Source organism: Rhamphochromis longiceps, linkage group LG6 (assembly GCF_057381845.1).
Source record: "Rhamphochromis longiceps isolate RC_006_pf linkage group LG6, R_longiceps_female_GT1.1, whole genome shotgun sequence".
Classification (NCBI taxonomy): Eukaryota; Metazoa; Chordata; class Actinopteri; order Cichliformes; family Cichlidae; genus Rhamphochromis; species Rhamphochromis longiceps.
This window is the reverse complement of record NC_140562.1, coordinates 31,910,615-31,930,004: the sequence shown is the minus strand read 5'-3', so window position 1 is coordinate 31,930,004 and position 19,390 is coordinate 31,910,615. Positions and strand designations below refer to the sequence as shown.

Here is a 19,390-nt window from a genome sequence, read left to right as displayed (position 1 = left end):
AAAAGAACAAAAAACATAGTTAAGGTAAATTAAACTGAACCCACATCAATTTTACCACCACACCAAGTGGGACAGTCGAAAGCTTAAGTGTTTTTGTTTTGTTCAGCACGATTTCATCTACAGCCAAATCTGCACCAGTTTAATATCTTTGACATGGAGCGACAGAAACGAGCTCTGGTTCTTTTATTTGCTTTTCTTATATTCAGTGTAGAGAAGATCATTAAGTGCATTTTGGGTAAACTTTCAGAATATGTTATAAACAGGTTATAACTTATAAACACGAGCCTCCTTTTTTATCTACATTTTGATACCAAGTTTGTCTTCTTCCTTCGTTGTCAAAACGATTTTCTAATATAGTCAAATGTAACATTCGCAATTGTGGAGCCTTCAGTGCGTTTTTTAAAAATCTTTTAAATACGACTCACTGGATTCATATAAATATCATATACTAAATATAATACTTGGCTAAAACTCAGACACTACTCCTAGGATAAAGGTACATTTGTGAATGGCTTCTTGCTATCATAATACAGTAATCAGCTGGTTCTGAGGGGGTCAGATGGTCATAAATTTACTTAAATTAAATCTTTTGAACATCAGCAGTACTCTGGGTCTCGAGAGCCAGGATAAGCTATCATGATCTGTGCTGCAGCTTTCATCCATAGACTGCAGTAGGTTGTGCATAGATGTGCCTATAACATTAATAAAATGTGTTATTTTTTTTAAATAAATATCATTAATATAACTACTGAATTTCCCCATATCCTACAGAGTGGACCCCTGTTTTATGTGAGTAGTATGTAGTTTCTCACCTATTTTACCTCACTTACAAAATAAAAGGGGTGCTTTTCCCACTCTGTTTCCACTGGCTAGATAAACCCACTACTAACTAAATATTCCCTGAGGCTGTGCAGTAGATGCTTTCCATTAAACCTTCACTGAGCTGCTATATTTGGATACTTTTAACCTTCGCATTGCATGAGCTCAACTGTTTTGTTCTTACTAATTTAGCAGCTTCTGCTTATTGTAACACACATGCAACATTTACAGTGCTGACACTGTGAGGACATTTGAAGTGGTTCACTGGCTTTCAAGTCATCTCATCTTATCACTGAACTAGCGGCTAGCACAGAACCTCTTCTGACCTCTTTTCAGCCTAAGAATCTGGTCCAAATAAGTTCCCCACATGTACGGTGTTCTCGTTGTTGGTGAGAACAGGAACTTGCAATATTTGTCTGGCCCTGTGACCTCCAAAGCAGATGCTGAGCTGTGGAAACATAGCCACAACTGGCCTCTGCCCCGGAAGATTTACTGGGACAGTTGCGACTGATCCTTTCTGAGTCCACTAAATCTCCAAAGTACTGAGCCAAAGCACACACAGTGAACTTTTTTTATTTTTAAAAAAGATCTCTTATTTTTTGAGTGCTGGCTGATTATGGGTGACTCATTTTATCAAAATTATGCAGTAAATGGTCATTTAAAGTGGAGGAGCCAGCTCCGTTGGCTGTCAGATATCACATGTGCTCACTTTACAACAGGAATGTGGGTCAGCTCATAATGCTGCTGCTGGACCCCCACTGATGTTTGTAATCTGCTCTTTGTTTGTGTGTGCAGACCACACAGATGTAAAGGCTGCCAGTGAACAATTTTATCTACTAAGTTGCACCACACGCTTGTGTTTATATAGAAACAAAGGCTTTCGGTTTGAACCCTGTGCCGTCTGTGGGCTGCAACGCAGCTGATGGACAGAGACCAGGTTTATCCAGTTCAGCCCTGCTTCATTCCAGCTGCTCAAAAACTCTATTAAAAGCAGCACATTTAACTCTTAGGCCAAAGATCACATTACATGTCTCACATTCTGAGCGCAGTGCTGATTCCTCAATTCTCTTCAGTGGAAAATGGCCTCAGACACACTCAAACCTTCAGCGCACGCAGCTATTTCTGTCGTAATGGGAAAATATTCCTCTGAGCCACAAGAAGAGAAATAACGTTGCAGAAGAAACTGTCTTTGGCTCCTTTAGACACGACAAAGCCAACAATATGGTTTGGATGGAAACACAGTGGAAACACCTGTCTAAACATCTGCATAAGTCACTTATTTATTTATTCAGCTTCCTGAAGTGTCCAGCTTGACAAAAAAGAAGCAAACCGTGTCTGCTGTGTGTTGTGGACACATTCTTCCTGATTTGATAAAATGGCTTTCTGGCTTTCGTCAAAGCAAAAAGATAAAACGTCTCTTTCGAAAGCTACAGACACATCAGTCATCTTCAGTTCCATTATTTGAAGTTCAAACTTACTTTTTATCTGCCTAAGGCTGTGCAAAAAGTCCAAAAGCCTGAGTGTGACCTCATAACAAAGTGGTTAGGCTGCATACCACATGTCAGCAGAGACTCTGTTGTTTGTTTTAAACTATTAAAGGTTTTAAATGCGACAAAATAAAAGGACTTTAAAGGTGGAAGTATTTGAAAGTAGCTTCATTAAGACTGTATTATTTAAATCATTGTTTAATCTATAAAATATCACAGCTGATGTTTAAGCTGGTGCTTTCATCCAGAACTTCAAAAATGTGCATTTATAGAGTAATAAACCAGAAAAACTGTTTAATTAGAACTTTTTAACCAATCAAAGAATATTTAATCTAAAACATTAGAGCTGGTTTATTGACTGAGAACTGGTATGAAAGCCATAAAAATTACTAAATGGAAAAAGTGATTTAGACTTTCTGTCACGTATGATTTTATGTTTTCATGTGGTGGTCACATTGTGTCTTTGTGATAAAAAGGGATGAAATGTGACCTAAATTCACCTGCAGTTTGAAACTTTTGGAAACTTGTATGGCTCCGTGTCACCGGGCTCATTTAGTGCGGACAACAAAATAAATACAATTAAAAAACCTTTTAATTCAAAATGATAACAATTTTTTTACTTGATTCACTTTAATTTTCTTTCATTTCTTTTATTTTTAACCCACCACTACATTACTTTTATTCTTTTTAAAGTCTAAGAGGCAAAGAAATTACAAATTACCAGACACACGAATAATCATCTGTAGACATGTTTCTTTTGTCCAACCGTGACACTTGTCATCTTTTCTGTGGCTTTTGTTTGTTCAGTTTAACTCTATGGCGGTAACGTGACGTTTTTCTGTATAAACCAAGTCTTCGGACATCTTCTGCCTTTGTCTGCATGTCTATGTTTGACTTTTCATCGTCAGTGGAAAACTTCTCATAAGTTTATACGTTTTGTGTGTTGACCTTGATGTGGTGACAAAAGATTCCTTTTTTATGATAGGGTGAACTGGAACGGCAGCTTTTACAAGCCAATCCCATCCTTGAATCTTTTGGGAATGCAAAGACTGTGAAGAACGACAACTCGTCACGTTTTGTAAGTACAGAAAAATGATCAGCTAAACTGATTTTTTTCCGCCTCAGGACCACTTTTACTGATCCTGCGTTGGCACCTAGATGAGTTTTAGCAAATGTGTTTATGTCTTGTAACGGTAATTTACAAGACAAGGCCATTTATCTGGATACTGTTGCCTGCTAATCGTTTAGGAGACCTTTGTTATACCGGACCTGCTGGGACTTAAGGCAGCTCTTATTCAGTTATAGACAAAAAGGATCAGTTGTCTCATGTGTTTCTATAGCAGATTATTTTCTCAAATTGTTTTTTTTTTCTATAATTAAAATATAATTATATATTATTAGAGAAATATCAATGACGGCCTGCATTGCTTTCTACTGGATAAAATGTAATAATCAGCCTCTCAGTCTAAGCATTACTCATGCTTTTGAAGGATTCACGCTGAGTCCTGGTACATTATTCTGCTACCATCAGTGCAGATTCTCACAGCCTCACTGTGCGTTATAAAAGAGCCATTATGTAATCGATTGAATGCCACTCGTGTTGTTTTGTGCACTTCCTGAAAGTTATCTTGTATTAATCTCGACAGGGGAAATTCATCCGGATCAACTTCGATGTCACTGGATACATCGTTGGGGCCAACATTGAAACCTGTATCCTGTTTTAAAACAGAAGTATTCATGTAATGGGGAATTTTAAATTCAGTTTTTTTGGAAGCAAGAATACTTTTGTTCTGTGATCTCAGCCTGGACCATAGAAAAAGAACTGTATAAAATGTTTAACTTTTTCATGTGCTATACATATTCATTTAGTTTAGCATGTGTTTATTTATCTCAGCGACTCCTTTTGTCAACCTTGGACACCAGATAATCCCAAAGCCTGATATGTGGCATGCTGACCCACCAAACAGATCTGGTTTTCTTGACTTTCTGTGCCAGACTTACTGGAAAAATCCAGAGCTATTCGTCAAGCCAAAGATGAGCGTACCTTCCACGTTTTTTATCAGCTGCTGGCTGGAGCCGGGGAGCACCTCAAATGTGAGCAGTCCGAGTTTCAATAACTCTAAACCATGGCTTGTTTTTGGATTGTATTTTTGTGTAACGCAACCATAGTTTATGCTATTTTACAGTACATACAGCATTAAAATTAGACACCTTATTACGCCTTATTGTTCCTAATGTTATCAGTAGCTCTGTCATGGCCTAATTTTGTGTGAAGTCCATGTGAATCATTTTGGGGGTAAAATTTGTTTTGTTTTCCTGTCTTGTGACCACAGCGGACCTGCTTTTGGAAGGATTCAACAACTACCGCTTCCTGTCCAATGGTAACATCCCAATCCCAGGCCAGCAGGACAAAGACAACTTCCATGAGACCATGGAGGCCATGCACATCATGAGCTTTGGCCATGAGGAGATTCTGGGTATATTTTTAATAACCCAATAAAATAAACATGCATTAAAACTCTCAAACTAGTTAGTTTGCCTTTGCTTGATTGGTAAAGCGATAATTTGGTTCAAGGTTTAAGTTACAGTGAAACCGCAGCTCTCTTCAGTTCTGCGACGTGAGGGTTCAGCAAATTAAAACAGTTAAAACCTGGGTTACTGCAGATTAAGCTGCACATGATTTTCCCCTCTCTTAGAAATAATCAGGAAAGAAAACATATTTTGGCCTAGAACCACTGGAAATGTTCATGTTTGCTAACATACAGTGGGGCAAAAAAGTATTTAGTCAGCCACCGATTGTGCAAGTTCCCCCACTTAAAATGATGACAGAGGTCAGTAATTTGCACCAGAGGTACACTTCAACTGTGAGAGACAGAATGTGAAAAAAAAATCCATGAATTCACATGGTAGGATTTGTAAAGAATTTATTCATAAATTAGGGTGGAAAATAAGTATTTGGTCACCTCAAACAAGGAAAATCTCTGGCTCTCACAGACCTGTAACGTCTTTTGTAAGAAGCTTTTCTGTCCCCCACTCATTACCTGTATGAATGGCACCTGTTTGAACTCATCATCTGTATAAAAGACACTTGTCCACAGCCTCAAACAGTCAGACTCCAAACTCCGCCATGGCCAAGACCAAAGAGCTTTCGAAGGACACCAGGAAAAGTATTGTAGACCTGCACCAGACTGGGAAGAGTGAATCTACAATAGGCAAGCAGCTTGGTGTGAAAAAATCAACTGTGGGAGCAATCATCAGAAAATGGAAGACATACAAGACCACTGATAATCTCCCTCGATCTGGGGCTCCACGCAAGATCTCATCCCGTGGGGTCAAAATGATCATGAGAACGGTGAGCAAAGATCCCAGAACCACGGGGGGGGACCTGGTGAATGACCTGCAGAGAGCTGGGACCAAAGTAACAAAGGTCACCATCAGTAACACACTACAACGGCAGGGAATCAAATCCCGCAGTGCCAGACGTGTTCCGCTGCTGAAGCCAGTGCATGTCCAGGCCCGTCTGAAGTTTGCCAGAGAGCACATGGATGATACAGCAGAGGATTGGGAGAATGTCATGTGGTCAGATGAAACCAAAGTAGAACTTTTTGGTATAAACTCAACTCGTCGTGTTTGGAGGAGGAAGAATACTGAGTTGCGTCCCAAGAACACCATACCTACTGTGAAGCATGGGGGTGGAAACATCATGCTATGGGGCTGTTTTTCTGCCAAGGGGACAGGACGACTGATCCGTGTTAAGGACAGAATGAATGGGGCCATGTATCGTGAGATTTTGAGCCAAAACCTCCTTCCATCAGTGAGAACTTTGAAGATGAAACGAGGCTGGGTCTTCCAACATGACAATGATCCAAAACACACCGCCCGGGCAACAAAGGAGTGGCTCCGTAAGAAGCATTTGAAAGTCCTGGAGTGGCCTAGCCAGTCTCCAGACCTCAACCCCATAGAAAATCTGTGGCGGGAGTTGAAAGTCCGTGTTGCTCGGCGACAGCCCCAAAACATCACTGCTCTCGAGAAGATCTGCATGCAGGAATGGGCCAAAATACCAGCTACTGTGTGTGCAAACCTGGTAAAGACCTATAGTAAACGTTTGACCTCTGTTATTGCCAACAAAGGTTATGTTACAAAGTATTGCGTTGTATTTTTGTTATTGACCAAATACTTATTTTCCACCCTGATTTACGAATAAATTCTTTACAAATCCTACCATGTGGATTCATGGATTTTTTTTTCACATTCTGTCTCTCACAGTTGAAGTGTACCTCTGGTGCAAATTACTGACCTCTGTCATCATTTTAGGTGGGGGAACTTGCACAATCGGTGGCTGACTAAATACTTTTTTGCCCCACTGTAATAAACATGTGGCTCCTTCTGTGGTATTGTACTTTTAGCTAATGGAAAAACCTTTTATTGGATTAAATGACGTATTCCTTCACATCAAATAAAAACTGACTTTAAGGTTAGTATTAATGTAATAATTCTATATAAAAAAGACAAATAAGGTATTTTTATGTTAAAAAATATTCATGCTGTATATTATAACAGATACTGTATTTAACTCAAATTTGGACAGCACAATAAATTGATGAAAGTAAGTTGCCTGGTATAACAGTGAAGTGTTGGATGTGTTCAGCCTGTATTCCACTGTTTAGGAATAACAGTCATTTTTCTGCTGTTTGGGTGTTATTCATTACTAGTTTTGTAAGTTATCTGAGTCTTCTTGCCCTTTTTTTTGTTAACTTTCTAAATATAGTTAATGAAGTAAAATGATGTCATACTCAAGTAATTTTGTTTTCTCTGGATTCTGATATTTGTAGCCATGTTGAAAGTGGTGTCCTCAGTCCTTCAGTTTGGCAACATCGTCTTTAAGAAGGAGAGGAACAGTGACCAAGCTTCTATGCCTGATAATACCGGTAAGTATCCCAGAATTGTGTACACACACACACACACACATCTGCTCTATAACCTCAGGGGTCAGGTCACCCTCATCCTCCTGCTGCTTTTCCTCTTCTCATATATATTTCAGCTCTTCTCCTTCACTGTGCACCTCCCTCACGCTGTGCCCCTCATCCACAGCTCAGAGGGGCCTGTGATTTATGTCTGTTCGCTCCCTGCGCCTTGTCAGCTTGCCATTAAACCACATCATTGAGAGGATTTACTCCTGAAGGAAATGGGGCACAGCCTTCCAGTTCCTCCACATGTGGCACTGCATATTTGGCACTTAACAGAGCGATACGGGGGGAGAGGATAAGTCTGATGCCAACGATCCAACTCAGTTAGATATTTCCAAATTCAACAGCAGAAATCAGGACTGAAGCAGATGTTTTTTTTGTTGTGTTTTTTTAAATAGTCAGTTTTGGCTATCTAGAACGGATTCTGCTTTTTCTACTTTTCCACAAGCTCCAGCCACATAAAATATAACACTGTTCCAGAAACATTTCTCATGAAAACTGTAGTAAATCTTAATATTAGTCATTAAAAGAAAACAGCAAAGCTCACCTATGTTTTTTCACAGATTATATATTCTGTTTATATATCAGTTAGATGATCTAATACTCAGACAGTGCTGCTAAAGTAGTTTTGGGGAAAAACCGTGTCTCATTCGAGTAACTCTTGAAAACCAAACTTTTTTTCCTCTACGCATTTAATAATTTCTGCTTCATGTTTGATTTCTATTAGGTACGAGCCACAGTTACACAAATTAAAATACTGTGGGAAATATAGGTTGTGTATGAAAGCCTTGCGTTGGGAATTGTGGCTGCCGACTTCATGAGAAAGAGAGCGGGGAGCATATTTGGGTGAATGGATGAATGAAGTACTCTGTTATGAACTAATGCTCTCAAGCTTGGTGAGCAAGTTGCATCCACTCAGGTGGTGCCTGCTAATTAGTAAGTAAGTAATTAGCAAATAACATAAAAAAGCAGTGCTACAGTGTCACATACTATTATAGATAGCCGCACAGCTAGCTAGATTACTTTTCATCTAATTCGAGAAAAAGGCTGTAAAAGTAACTGACACCACAAACACACAGGTTCAGCTGGTGACACAGCTTAGCAGAGTCACTCACATTAGTCATGATCCTAATGACCTGAAACTTTTAGCCTTTAATACAGTTTCACCAGGTTATCTATAAAAACAATATCATTCATTAGCAACAGAGAACAAAACTGCAGTTTTCCTGAATCGCCCAAGTCCATCCACACAGATCAGATATCCTGTCGGTGAAAATGCTCGAATTTACAGCAGAAAGAAACACGTTTAGATGGCAAACAGTCTGAGTTGCACCTTTCTACTAAGCGTGTTATCTACCATGATTCTGATTCACCCAATCACACGTTCATAAAGTGCTTTTTATCAATAGCCAAGCACTTTACTTAACATTCACACAGTTAAACTCCACTGACCTTCTGATTGGCAGATGACCCACTTTTAACACCTGAGCCACAGCAAAGAGCCTAGAGCCTGATACTATAAATGGTTCCTACACATTAAGTAATTTCTGCTTTCTGTTTTATATCGTGAACTGTTGGTGCATGCAGGTTGAAATCCACTGTAGGACTGATTTTCTTCTGATGTAAATGAAGTTGTTTTGCTCTCCAGCTGCTCAGAAGCTCTGCCATCTGCTGGGGATGAATGTAATGGAGTTTACCAGAGCCATCCTGACTCCCAGGATCAAAGTGGGGAGAGACTACGTCCAGAAAGCTCAGACTAAAGAGCAGGTCAGTTTGCTTTGTTTTGGGGGTTTTTCTATTGACTAATGTAATGTGTTTCCTCTTTTGTTCTTGAGATCTTTGGTAACAGATTAACTGTATATTGATTGTTTAACTAAAAAATGCATTTTCGTTTTTTCTGCTAGATAGCTGCATAATACAGCTGTCTTGTTAGATGAGTTAAGGGGGCATCCAGAGCTCATGCGGTTAAAATTCTGCTTCAGGTTGTGTGTACAAAGTGTTAGATGAACTGTACCTGGGCCTTTTCCAAATCATTGTTACAACAGCTTCCTCAGTCTGTGTGGGTCCTTGTCCTAACCCCTTGTAAAGCATAGTTTCAGGCTGCTTCTGCATACTAAACGTTGTAAAACTTGTAACTTATGTTCCTTATGTGCAACCCCAGGGCTCTCTCGCTGTGAGGCATTGGTGAAAGCACTAAGTCAGGGAAGTCAAAATAACGAAAGCTTATAGTCAAAACAGTTTAAAAAAAAATAAAAGCATAAAGAATGTTATTTTGAACTTTTCTACATTCATTTGTTAAATGAAGCATTGGAAATTTAAAGTGCAGTAGTCCTGCAGACTGATACAGATCCAGCTGTCATCCGAGCATTTCGGATAAAAAGTCTCAGAAAGAAAACGTGAGTGCAACTAGAAGTGTGTTTGTAGAATTCATTTAGTTTCAGCCCACACACACTTATGTCTTTTTTGTTGTTGTTGTTGTTCCCGTGCCACATTCAGCTCTTTTCTCTGTTTATTGTTTTGTCACGGTCTTCTTTTTTCACACTTTCTCTCTGCAGGCGGACTTTGCTGTCGAGGCCCTGGCTAAAGCTACGTATGAGCGTCTGTTCCGCTGGCTTGTCCATCGCATTAATAAAGCCCTGGACCGAACCAAACGGCAGGGTGCCTCCTTCATCGGTATCCTGGACATTGCTGGTTTTGAGATCTTCCAGGTCTGAATTTAAATCTTTTAGTTCTTTAATGACAAAGTTTATCTATTTATTTTTATTTGCCACGTGGTTAGTGGTTGTCAGGTTGTGTCATTGGTAATTATTTCCAGTGATGATGATGTTCTTGCTTGTGTCGATCTTCTTCTCGTTCAGCTGAACTCGTTTGAGCAGCTCTGCATCAACTACACCAACGAGAAGCTGCAGCAGCTCTTCAACCACACCATGTTCATCCTGGAGCAGGAGGAGTACCAGAGGGAGGGCATCGAGTGGAGCTTCATCGACTTCGGCCTCGACCTGCAGCCCTGCATCGACCTCATCGAGAGACCGGTCAGTTCCATTATTAGCTTTTGTCAATTAGATTCATTCTCCTTAGAACTGAAGTTGGAGAATGTTTTAACTTTAATCTTTCTTTACTTATTTACCAACTAAATTACAATAGTTAATGTTTCCTTTTAGTCATGCACTGCTTCATTCTATTTAACAAATGTCCTTTTTATTCCTGTTAATGCCTAATAAAGAAATAAAGCTTGAAGTCTAAGTCAGAAGAATAGTAGTCTTTTTTTCTGGACAAAAAAATGGGGGGGGGGGGGGGGGTAATAATTCACGTAGTTGTCCTGGTGTGATATCATAAAGATATCATGAAGAATATCACACCAGGAAAAAAATGGCTCATAGTTCAAGCAGTGCGAGACACGTGTTTCTGTTTTGAAAACGAAATGAGATCCGTTGTCTTTGTGTGTCGATGCTATATTCCTGTCCAGCCTCTCTGCAGTCTTAACGTCCTGTCCTGTGTTATGACTCCTCCAGGCGAACCCTCCAGGCGTGTTGGCTCTGCTGGATGAGGAGTGCTGGTTCCCTAAAGCCACAGACAAGACATTTGTAGACAAGCTGATCCAGGAGCAGGGCACGCACACCAAGTTTCAGAAGCCCCGGCAGCTCAAAGATAAGGCCGACTTCTGCATCATCCACTACGCCGGCAGGGTATGCTTGTGTTTTTTGTGGGGTTTTTGTGTTTTTTTTATCTCTATAAAAATCAGCCGGTTCCTGTTGCTGCCTCCCTGACTGTTCAGGATGTTTGATGCTTGTTTTTAGGCCATGATAAGCTAGCTCTTTTAAAAAGAATCCCTCAGTTCAGCCACACAGGTGAGAAAGTAATCAGAGTGACAGTCACAGCTGCTACAGCTGATATCATCACACTTATGCTTCAGTTTACCATAATCCTCTTTTCTGAATCCCTCTTTCATCCCTGAAAAGTCGCTGACTGTCAGAGGTCACATAAAACGCTGACACATACTTCTCCTGTGGGGGGATTTCAGGGAAACACTGAAACAGCTTGATTTATATTTCATCGTGAGGGAGTGGGTTTGGATAGTCCGTGGTGTTCCGCAACAGAGCGCAGCATTTGTCTCGTAGGGAGACCCACAGAGTAGCACATCTGCTTATCATTGTGTGGACTGTGTTGTTTCACGCCTCAATATTTCAAAAACTGAAAGATTCCAGCTGTAGGAACGTCTGCCGTGGAGAAAAATCTGTAGCACGACGAAGCCAAACGCTGCAAATGTTGTTAACACAGGTGTGCACAGAGAAAAACGATCTCACTCAGAGTGGTGTGGAAATGTTTCTTGATTTTTACACTTCTACAATCAGAAAAGATGAAAAGTCTTGTATGTGTTTGGTTTTTAGGGAACATGTGATTCAAGCAGTGACAGATGATGCACAAACTATGAAATGGAGAATTTTTTGCTAACATCAGACATGATGTTAGGTTGTGTTGCTCTTTATTGAACAGCATCTTTGTTAGCTTCAAACTGCACAGATGGGAAATTAACATTTTTATAGTTTTTGCTTTCAAGCATGAAATATTCTGACTTACAGGTCTTTAAAAGTGAATGGATCCTAAATAAATGGGGAGTTTATTATATAAATAATGACCAGCAAACATTTTCACGTTGAATTACCATCTTGACGTCTAGTCTGGGTTGTAATATATCTCCGAAATAAAAGTTGTGCCGACCTTGGAGACATAACAAAATAATATTGCTTGTTGAGCGTCACTTGGATGTTCAAGTTGGATTTTCCAGCTACGAAAAAGCTTGTGTTGGAAGAAAAACCTCTGTACCGAAGAATAGTAGTAGTTGTCTTTTATCGACTACAACAAAAAAACACAAAATATTCTCAAGAGAAGAGTAAGAAAGTGTACCATGAAAGGTAAACTTGAACTGTTCACCTCTCGCTCTGGAGTCCGATTCTCATCCAACTGTGCTAAATGATCCTGATACAGAGTTTATAAAGCTGCAGGCGGTAGAGAGGCCTGTCCCATGAGGTCCGCGCTTCTCCAGTCTAAATGTTTGGGCAAGATACTATCACTGCGTGCATGAAAGCACCTACATAGCTCTTTAAGTTGGTAAAATAAAGCACTGTGAATGTGGCGTGTACGTTTTTAGAATAAAAAACACCTTACAGGTCATAGTGACAGTTAAATTCACCGTGAAGTTCACAATGATTGAGACAGAATTTACACATAGATATACGTTAATGGGCTTCCAAATGTTAAAAATGTAATAGATTACATTTTGGTTAACCATATCATTTATGTATACCTGTCAGCGATGATCATTCAGAAATGATCAAATCTTTTCTGTTAGAAAGATACAAATAAATGAGATAAAGTTAACAAAATAAACTTTATTTATCCCAAAGGTGGGGAATTAGTGTCTGAGCAGCCAAATATTTTAAACTTTGAAATAAAGTCGTTTTTTTTCTTCATTATACATTTGTTTATTTTTGGGTGGCTTTTTGTTATTTTTCAATTATAATATAAAAAAGAAATGAAGCAGAATGTCAATAAAGCAAGACAAACAGACAATATCAGAAAGATGGAACGATACTGTACGAATGAGCGCACTTACATAAACAATAGAAAAAAACTTAATTGAGTAACACCTAACAAATTTCCTGGATCTGTGACTCTGCACAGACACTCGATCAGTCCACGCTCACCTGTCTCATCCTTAATCAGCTCACTGAGCTCGTCCATATTGTGCAAACACCGGCCGTTCCCCGTGATAACCAGCTGTGAAACTCTGTCCCTTCCACCGTGGTTTCATTGGCATCAATATGTTTTGTAAAACAAAACAGCCACATCAGGATAAAGCTAGGAACATGAGAACATGAGAGCTTTTGCAACAGGTCACCACTCATCATACGGCCTGGAAAAAGTGATATTTTTATTTTATTTTTTTCCTTTCTGTTTTTAATATGAGTTAATGTTAAAAACCAAAATGTCTTATAGATAATAGTGCGTTTTTCTGAGCTATACCTCTAATTACTCTTACAGGTGGACTACAAGGCAGATGAGTGGCTAATGAAGAACATGGACCCTCTGAATGACAACGTGGCGACACTTCTCCATCAGTCAACTGACAAGTTTGTGGCTGAACTGTGGAAGGATGGTAACGTACCAGCTACTTATCTCTGAACGCTTAAGTCAGCTGTAACAACTACAACCAACTGGTTCTATTAATACTTCCTGTAGTTCATTATGTTTGTACCTGTTTGCTTTTCTACATCTACATGTCTGTCATGGAAGCCTACTAACAGCAGCAGCTGTCTGCCTCGTTTACCCTTTTCTAAGAGCGCCCCATCCTTGTCTCTCTCTCTCTGTGTTGTAGAGATTCAGACCATTCAAAGGGCCTCATTCTATGACAGTGTCACTAGTCTGGATGAGCCGGCAGGTGAATGACTGGGTCGTGCTGGGCCAGAATCATAGTTGAAAGTGACCTGTTGGTACATTTCCGCCCAGATCTGGCTCTGTGCTTCATGCTTCAGCCAATGTCCGTCATAGCTGCAGTGGCTCCCATCTGCTTCCAGGCTGCATGGCTCCCTTGTCTCAGCCAAAAGCAGTAGTGCCCAGTTCCTAAATAAGCTAGAGTAGAATATAGTCATTGTCTCTCTTTAGTCGAACCAATGTGCTTTAATTTGTTTCGGTGTGTTAGTGGGCTGACATGGGGTCTTGTGATCTTTGTATGTCCAGCTGCCCTGAAGCAAGCAACAGGAATCTAGTGCAGCTGTGTCTGAGTCTGATTGCTGTTTATTCTTCCCTTTGTCCCCCATCAGTGATGTGAAACATCCACAAGCAAATGAAGGATTTGAAACTCTACTGAAGAATATTTAATAACATTATTTTCCTGCCTTCCTCCTGTCCCTAGACACAGTGGCAGAGAATTAAAACCAGATGTGGAATTTTGCTTTGGCTCTGAGCTCACATATCACTGTGGAGGGTCCAGAAAGCAGGTCGTGTATCACCTCGGTTAAACTCAGGAGTCTGTGATTGTAATTATGATTTAACTGCGGGGGCATTAATAAATAGTGATGGGGGGAAAATATCAATCACAGCATATTGCATCCCTCCCTCTTGCAGTGTGATTATTAAAACTTACAGGCACTCTAAACTCGTTCACCCTCCAGCCTGACTTATTTACTGAATAAACTGAAATGACACATTACTGAATAATATTACTGAATAATAATGATAGACAAAGGTATCTGTATAGAATAAGTAATACTTGCTTTTTGTTACTTTTCCAGTTTTTAAGATATAAGTTATTATAAATGTGTTTTTTCTTGTTACATTTTGTAATGTAGTATGGTGAGCTACTTATGACACACCCCTTTTTATAAGTGACATATGGGTCAGTCCACTTGCTCCCACCCCCTGATAGACTTTTCCAGTACTGTTCCAAACAAATCAGCTGACTCTAAGGAGGTCACCTGTTATATGAGATGACCCAAAGTCTGTGTTTAATCAGGTGTTAAGACTTACAGGTTTTAGGTTTTGTCAGTGAAGCTTGTGTAAAGTTGTCTGTTGGAATTACTGTTGATCACATCCTGAGGTCCATCGTAACAGGCAGAGGCAGGGATGTCTCACTGCTAACATGAGTCTGAGTCTGTTTAACAGCTGGTTTCAGGTTTAGTTCAAATCAGTATTTCCTGTTATACTGGAAGTTTTTTAAGCACAGCAGGCCGTTAAATGATAATATACAAGAGGATAGTGATGATGAAGGGTTTAGTTTGTTTTTGTTTGTTTGTTTTGTTGAGGTCATTCAAAAGCAGAACGTGATGGTCAAAATACATCATGTTCGAGTTGTGGGTCTTAAATGAAGTTCAGACTCACAATAACGTGTCATAAAGTTACCTCAGCTGCTCAAACCCACAAGCAAGTAGATCTCACAAGTACAGGTCGTCCCACTGCCGTGGCCCTAACCTCCGAAAAGTTATTGTTTTTTCTTCAAAACCTTGATTTTTTTTTTCCACAATCAAAAGCGCTTCATCTTAAGAAAAAATCACTCAAAAGTGCTCATGTTTATACTTAGGTATGTTCCTTCACAAGAGCAACTCACACTGTAGTTTATTTTAAGAACGCATACACCATCCTGCTCTCAGAAATATCTGGTAGAGCACCAAATCCACCACAAAATCCACAGAAAACTGAAAACTATATTAATCCAGCTGTTTTGGATCTAGCTGTTCCCTCTGTTTCCCACACATATATTTTACTGAGGCAGGCCACTCTAATATATTTTCCCATCCCACTATAAAAAGAGACAAATTTTAGCATTTTTTGTTTCTATTTTTTCATCATCTAAGAAAATAATACCATCCATGATCAGTTTACTGACTGACAACCCCCTCGCTCTTATTTAGAAGGTTAAGTCACTGCTAACCAGCTACCCGTGGCGTTTCCCATCTCGTGTTTCCCATAACGACTCGCTTGTTGGCAAAGTTGTTGTTGTTTATGTTGTTGTTGGTGTCTTCAAAATCATTTGGCAAGAGGATCTCTTAAAGAGGCGGCTGATTATTACCGTTCAGTTATTTATTAATGTAACAGGTGTAGTTCTCTCTTATTTTGCTAGTCATGGTTAACCCTGAGTTAACACTGAGTGATGCTTTTTAAAAGAAGTTATCAAAAAGTATATGCACTGTTTGCTGTCTTATAGTTACGAAACTTTCTTATTATAACTTTAATGTTATTATCTTAGCAGTATGAAAGTGCAGTTGTTGTTTTTTTTATCAAAGGCACTGAAATATTGAAAAGCATGAATTTAGCCGCCATCGAACACCCACAGAAAGGTTCCTCTCACCACGGAGTCGTGTGTGTACAGTGTTTAAACTAAGAAACAGTTTGGCTAAATGTTTCATCTCCACCTGCAGAAACAAGCGATACTTTTAGACTCTTGACTGCTGCTTTGGTAGACTGCCTTCATTTGATAGTTTTCATTCATCTGCACTCGGTCATGTAGCCACATTATGCCACCGTGCTGCTACCACTTGTTCCTGCGGTGACCATCTCAGAAATACACAGACTCACAATAATATGTTCCCGTCACCCCTCCAGTCGACCGCATCGTGGGACTGGACCAGGTGGCAGGAATGAACGAGACGGCGTTTGGTGCCACCTACAAAACGAAAAAGGGCATGTTTCGTACGGTGGGACAGCTCTACAAAGAGTCACTCACTAAGCTTATGGCCACACTGAGGAACACCAACCCCAACTTTGTCCGCTGCATCATCCCCAACCACGAAAAAAGAGTAAATACTTTTACTATCTAACTTAAGTGGAAAGTCTGGGACTCCTTTAAAAAAATAAAATATGGTAAAGTTTCTGTTTCTGTATTTAAGAGTGTATCATTTCCTCCTTCAGGCTGGGAAACTTGAGCCTCACCTGGTTCTGGACCAGCTCAGGTGTAACGGAGTCTTGGAGGGGATTCGTATCTGCAGACAGGGCTTCCCCAACCGCATCGTCTTCCAGGAGTTTAGACAGCGGTGAGAAACATCACCACTTTTTTTTAACTCCCAAAAGGTTGATTCTGTTCATCTGGACGTAGCGTTTTCATTTGGAGAAACGTTTCATCACTCATCCAAGGGACTTTTTCAGCCTCAGCTAACTGCAGGTTTCCCCAGTCTGCACAATGACTGAAACTAGTCCACTGAATGAACAATGGGCTGTGAGGTCAGTTCCTTGATCATTATTATGCAAATTGTCATGAACATTGATCAACAACCATTGATCAACAACCAATGGCCCTGAGAACCATTCACAGAGAGCTGGGGAACGGCTGCAATCACAGCACGGAAAGTGCTACGTCCAGATGAACAGTATCAACCTTTTGTGATTTACTTACCTGGATGATTGAGCATCCAAGTAAATAAATTTTTAACTCTTTATTTTTTCTTTTCAAGAAGAAAACTCACTTATTCACACTTTGTTCTCTTTGCACACAGATATGAAATCCTTACACCCAACGCTATCCCCAAGGGTTTCATGGATGGGAAACAAGCGTGTGAGAGAATGGTAATGCTATCTTTCCTGATCCTGTGATGGTTGTTGGATATATACACCACTGCTGATAGGAGAACACTTCTGACACATCCAAAAACAAAGTGAAACAGACTTCAAGGCTCAATCCACACTGATTGAAGGAAACTTTACATTTAACCCATAAACAGAAGCAAAAACATTTACAGGTTTGAATATGCCCAGGACGAGCACTGACTGGACAGTCAACCTGGAGGGGCTGTCAAAATGTTAATTTGTCTTTTTAAATGTCTGTGAAGGTTCTCAGTCATCCAGGTCATCCAGTCAAAGCTCCTTTGACTGTCTTTTTAAATGTTTTCTAAACTTGACTAGACAAGAGTTCTCATTAATACAACAGCTTTCAGTCTTAAACAAAAGAAATCAGGCCACATACCTCAAACCAAGAGTGGAAATTCCCTCCACACCACATATGAATAGAGTTCCTGGGTCCAGAACGATTTCTGGATCTGAAAATTTGTGACATTTTCTTGGAAGCCATCAAACTACCAGTTTTCATTTTACCCCATTTTACCCCTCAGCCATAGAAGGCTGATGGGGTATTGGGTGACATGGACAGTTTGTGAATGCAATAACTCAAGAAGGACGTCATCTAGGATCTCCAACCTGATACCATATGTGCGTCTACCAAAATGCTGAGGGGTAGCACAGTATTTTGTTTATTGTTATATGCATTTGTGTAGATGTCGCCTGAAATGTCCAGCCTGACCTCATCTTGCAATGGTAAAGAATCCTTCCAAAAAATTCCTTCATCTAGATCTGGATTGACACTAAGAGTTAGTCAGGCCTGACCTACGCTAAAAGTTTGTAACTTGAATAAATCTATTAATCTCTGTGGTAGAGGTTGTTTAAGCCCGTGCAGTTTATTCATCTACAACTTACTGTGTTCCTTTTATAGATCCAAGCCCTGGAGCTGGACCCCAACCTGTTCCGGATTGGTCAAAGTAAGATCTTCTTCAGAACTGGTGTTCTGGCTCATCTGGAGGAGGAGCGAGACCTAAAGATCACTGACATAATCATCTACTTCCAGTCCGTGTGCCGTGGATACTTAGCCCGCAAGTGAGTCTTTATATCGCTGTATGTGCTGCTACATATGGGTTATTCCCATATAATAGTTTACATCCTACAGTCTACAATACTCGGTCGTTTGCGCCCCCTTCCTTTCCTGTACTCTCTGGCTGACCTTCTTGTAGTATTGCTAGTAAGTCACCTGTCACATGCTTAATCAATCAGAGCCTCTAGCGGATTCTTGTACCCCAGTGTATTAGTTTTTACGACTCCCTGGAGAGCCTATATTTTTGAGTTTCTATGGTGAGAACAAATGTAAAGGTTTGAAACCCAGAGTGCACTTTGGGATGGAGATCCAGCTGCTCAAACCAGCCCCCGTGGTGGTCTGAGGCAACTGGTTCAGCAAGTGTAAATGTATCTGTGGTGTTTGTTTGCATGTTTATCTTAATGCTTCAAAATATTCTGCCATGTTTTATTAAGCCCGGGGTATTCAACATATTAAGAAAATCAAATAGAAGTGATGTGCAGGTCATCGTTTTTATTGCTGCGCAAAAGAAGAAGCATCACTATTATTATTCTGTTATCATTCATGTCTAAAATACAATGATGAAATGCGCAGCTGGAAAATGAGACCATTTTAATTCGGTAACTGTTGGTAATAGATCTGGAAAGCTTTTCCGCTTTAGGGAGCGTTAGAGCGAGTTTGAGCTCTGCGTCAATTTTACCTTTCCTGTTTGATTCACTCACTCTGGATGCGGACGACCTCTGCATCTGCCAAATGGTGATTGTTTGAAAAATGCTCCGAAATAAGGAAGGGAGAATGGAAGCTCACCGGGAATGGAAGAACTGTGAAAAAATCAAAAACTTCAGAGATCGGAAGATACAACATGAGAGGCACAACAGTGGCTGCAGTGGACACTGTTCACTGTTCTTAACATTTCGCTCTTCTCCGCGGCTGGCTGACGGCCCAACAACAGCACAAACAAGAGTGGCCCACAGGCCGGTTGTAACACATACTTTGTACACTCCCTC

General features: G+C 40.1%; 1 protein-coding gene across 2 annotated transcripts in view; it reads left to right on the top strand.

Annotated features, from left to right (window-relative positions):
* Nucleotides 1–19,390, top strand: part of myh10 (myosin, heavy chain 10, non-muscle) — a 63,132-nt gene that overhangs the window by 30,587 nt on the left and 13,155 nt on the right. For both annotated transcript variants that reach the window (XM_085410247.1, XM_085410246.1), the window contains 15 exons: nucleotides 772–789; nucleotides 3,292–3,384; nucleotides 3,953–4,016; nucleotides 4,302–4,400; nucleotides 4,640–4,783; nucleotides 7,139–7,234; nucleotides 8,922–9,040; nucleotides 9,829–9,981; nucleotides 10,132–10,305; nucleotides 10,786–10,959; nucleotides 13,316–13,430; nucleotides 16,373–16,566; nucleotides 16,679–16,800; nucleotides 17,260–17,329; nucleotides 18,249–18,409. In XM_085410247.1, the coding sequence (XP_085266373.1) occupies nucleotides 772–789; nucleotides 3,292–3,384; nucleotides 3,953–4,016; nucleotides 4,302–4,400; nucleotides 4,640–4,783; nucleotides 7,139–7,234; nucleotides 8,922–9,040; nucleotides 9,829–9,981; nucleotides 10,132–10,305; nucleotides 10,786–10,959; nucleotides 13,316–13,430; nucleotides 16,373–16,566; nucleotides 16,679–16,800; nucleotides 17,260–17,329; nucleotides 18,249–18,409 (1,796 nt within the window). The remainder of the gene's footprint in view (nucleotides 1–771; nucleotides 790–3,291; nucleotides 3,385–3,952; nucleotides 4,017–4,301; nucleotides 4,401–4,639; nucleotides 4,784–7,138; nucleotides 7,235–8,921; nucleotides 9,041–9,828; nucleotides 9,982–10,131; nucleotides 10,306–10,785; nucleotides 10,960–13,315; nucleotides 13,431–16,372; nucleotides 16,567–16,678; nucleotides 16,801–17,259; nucleotides 17,330–18,248; nucleotides 18,410–19,390) is intronic.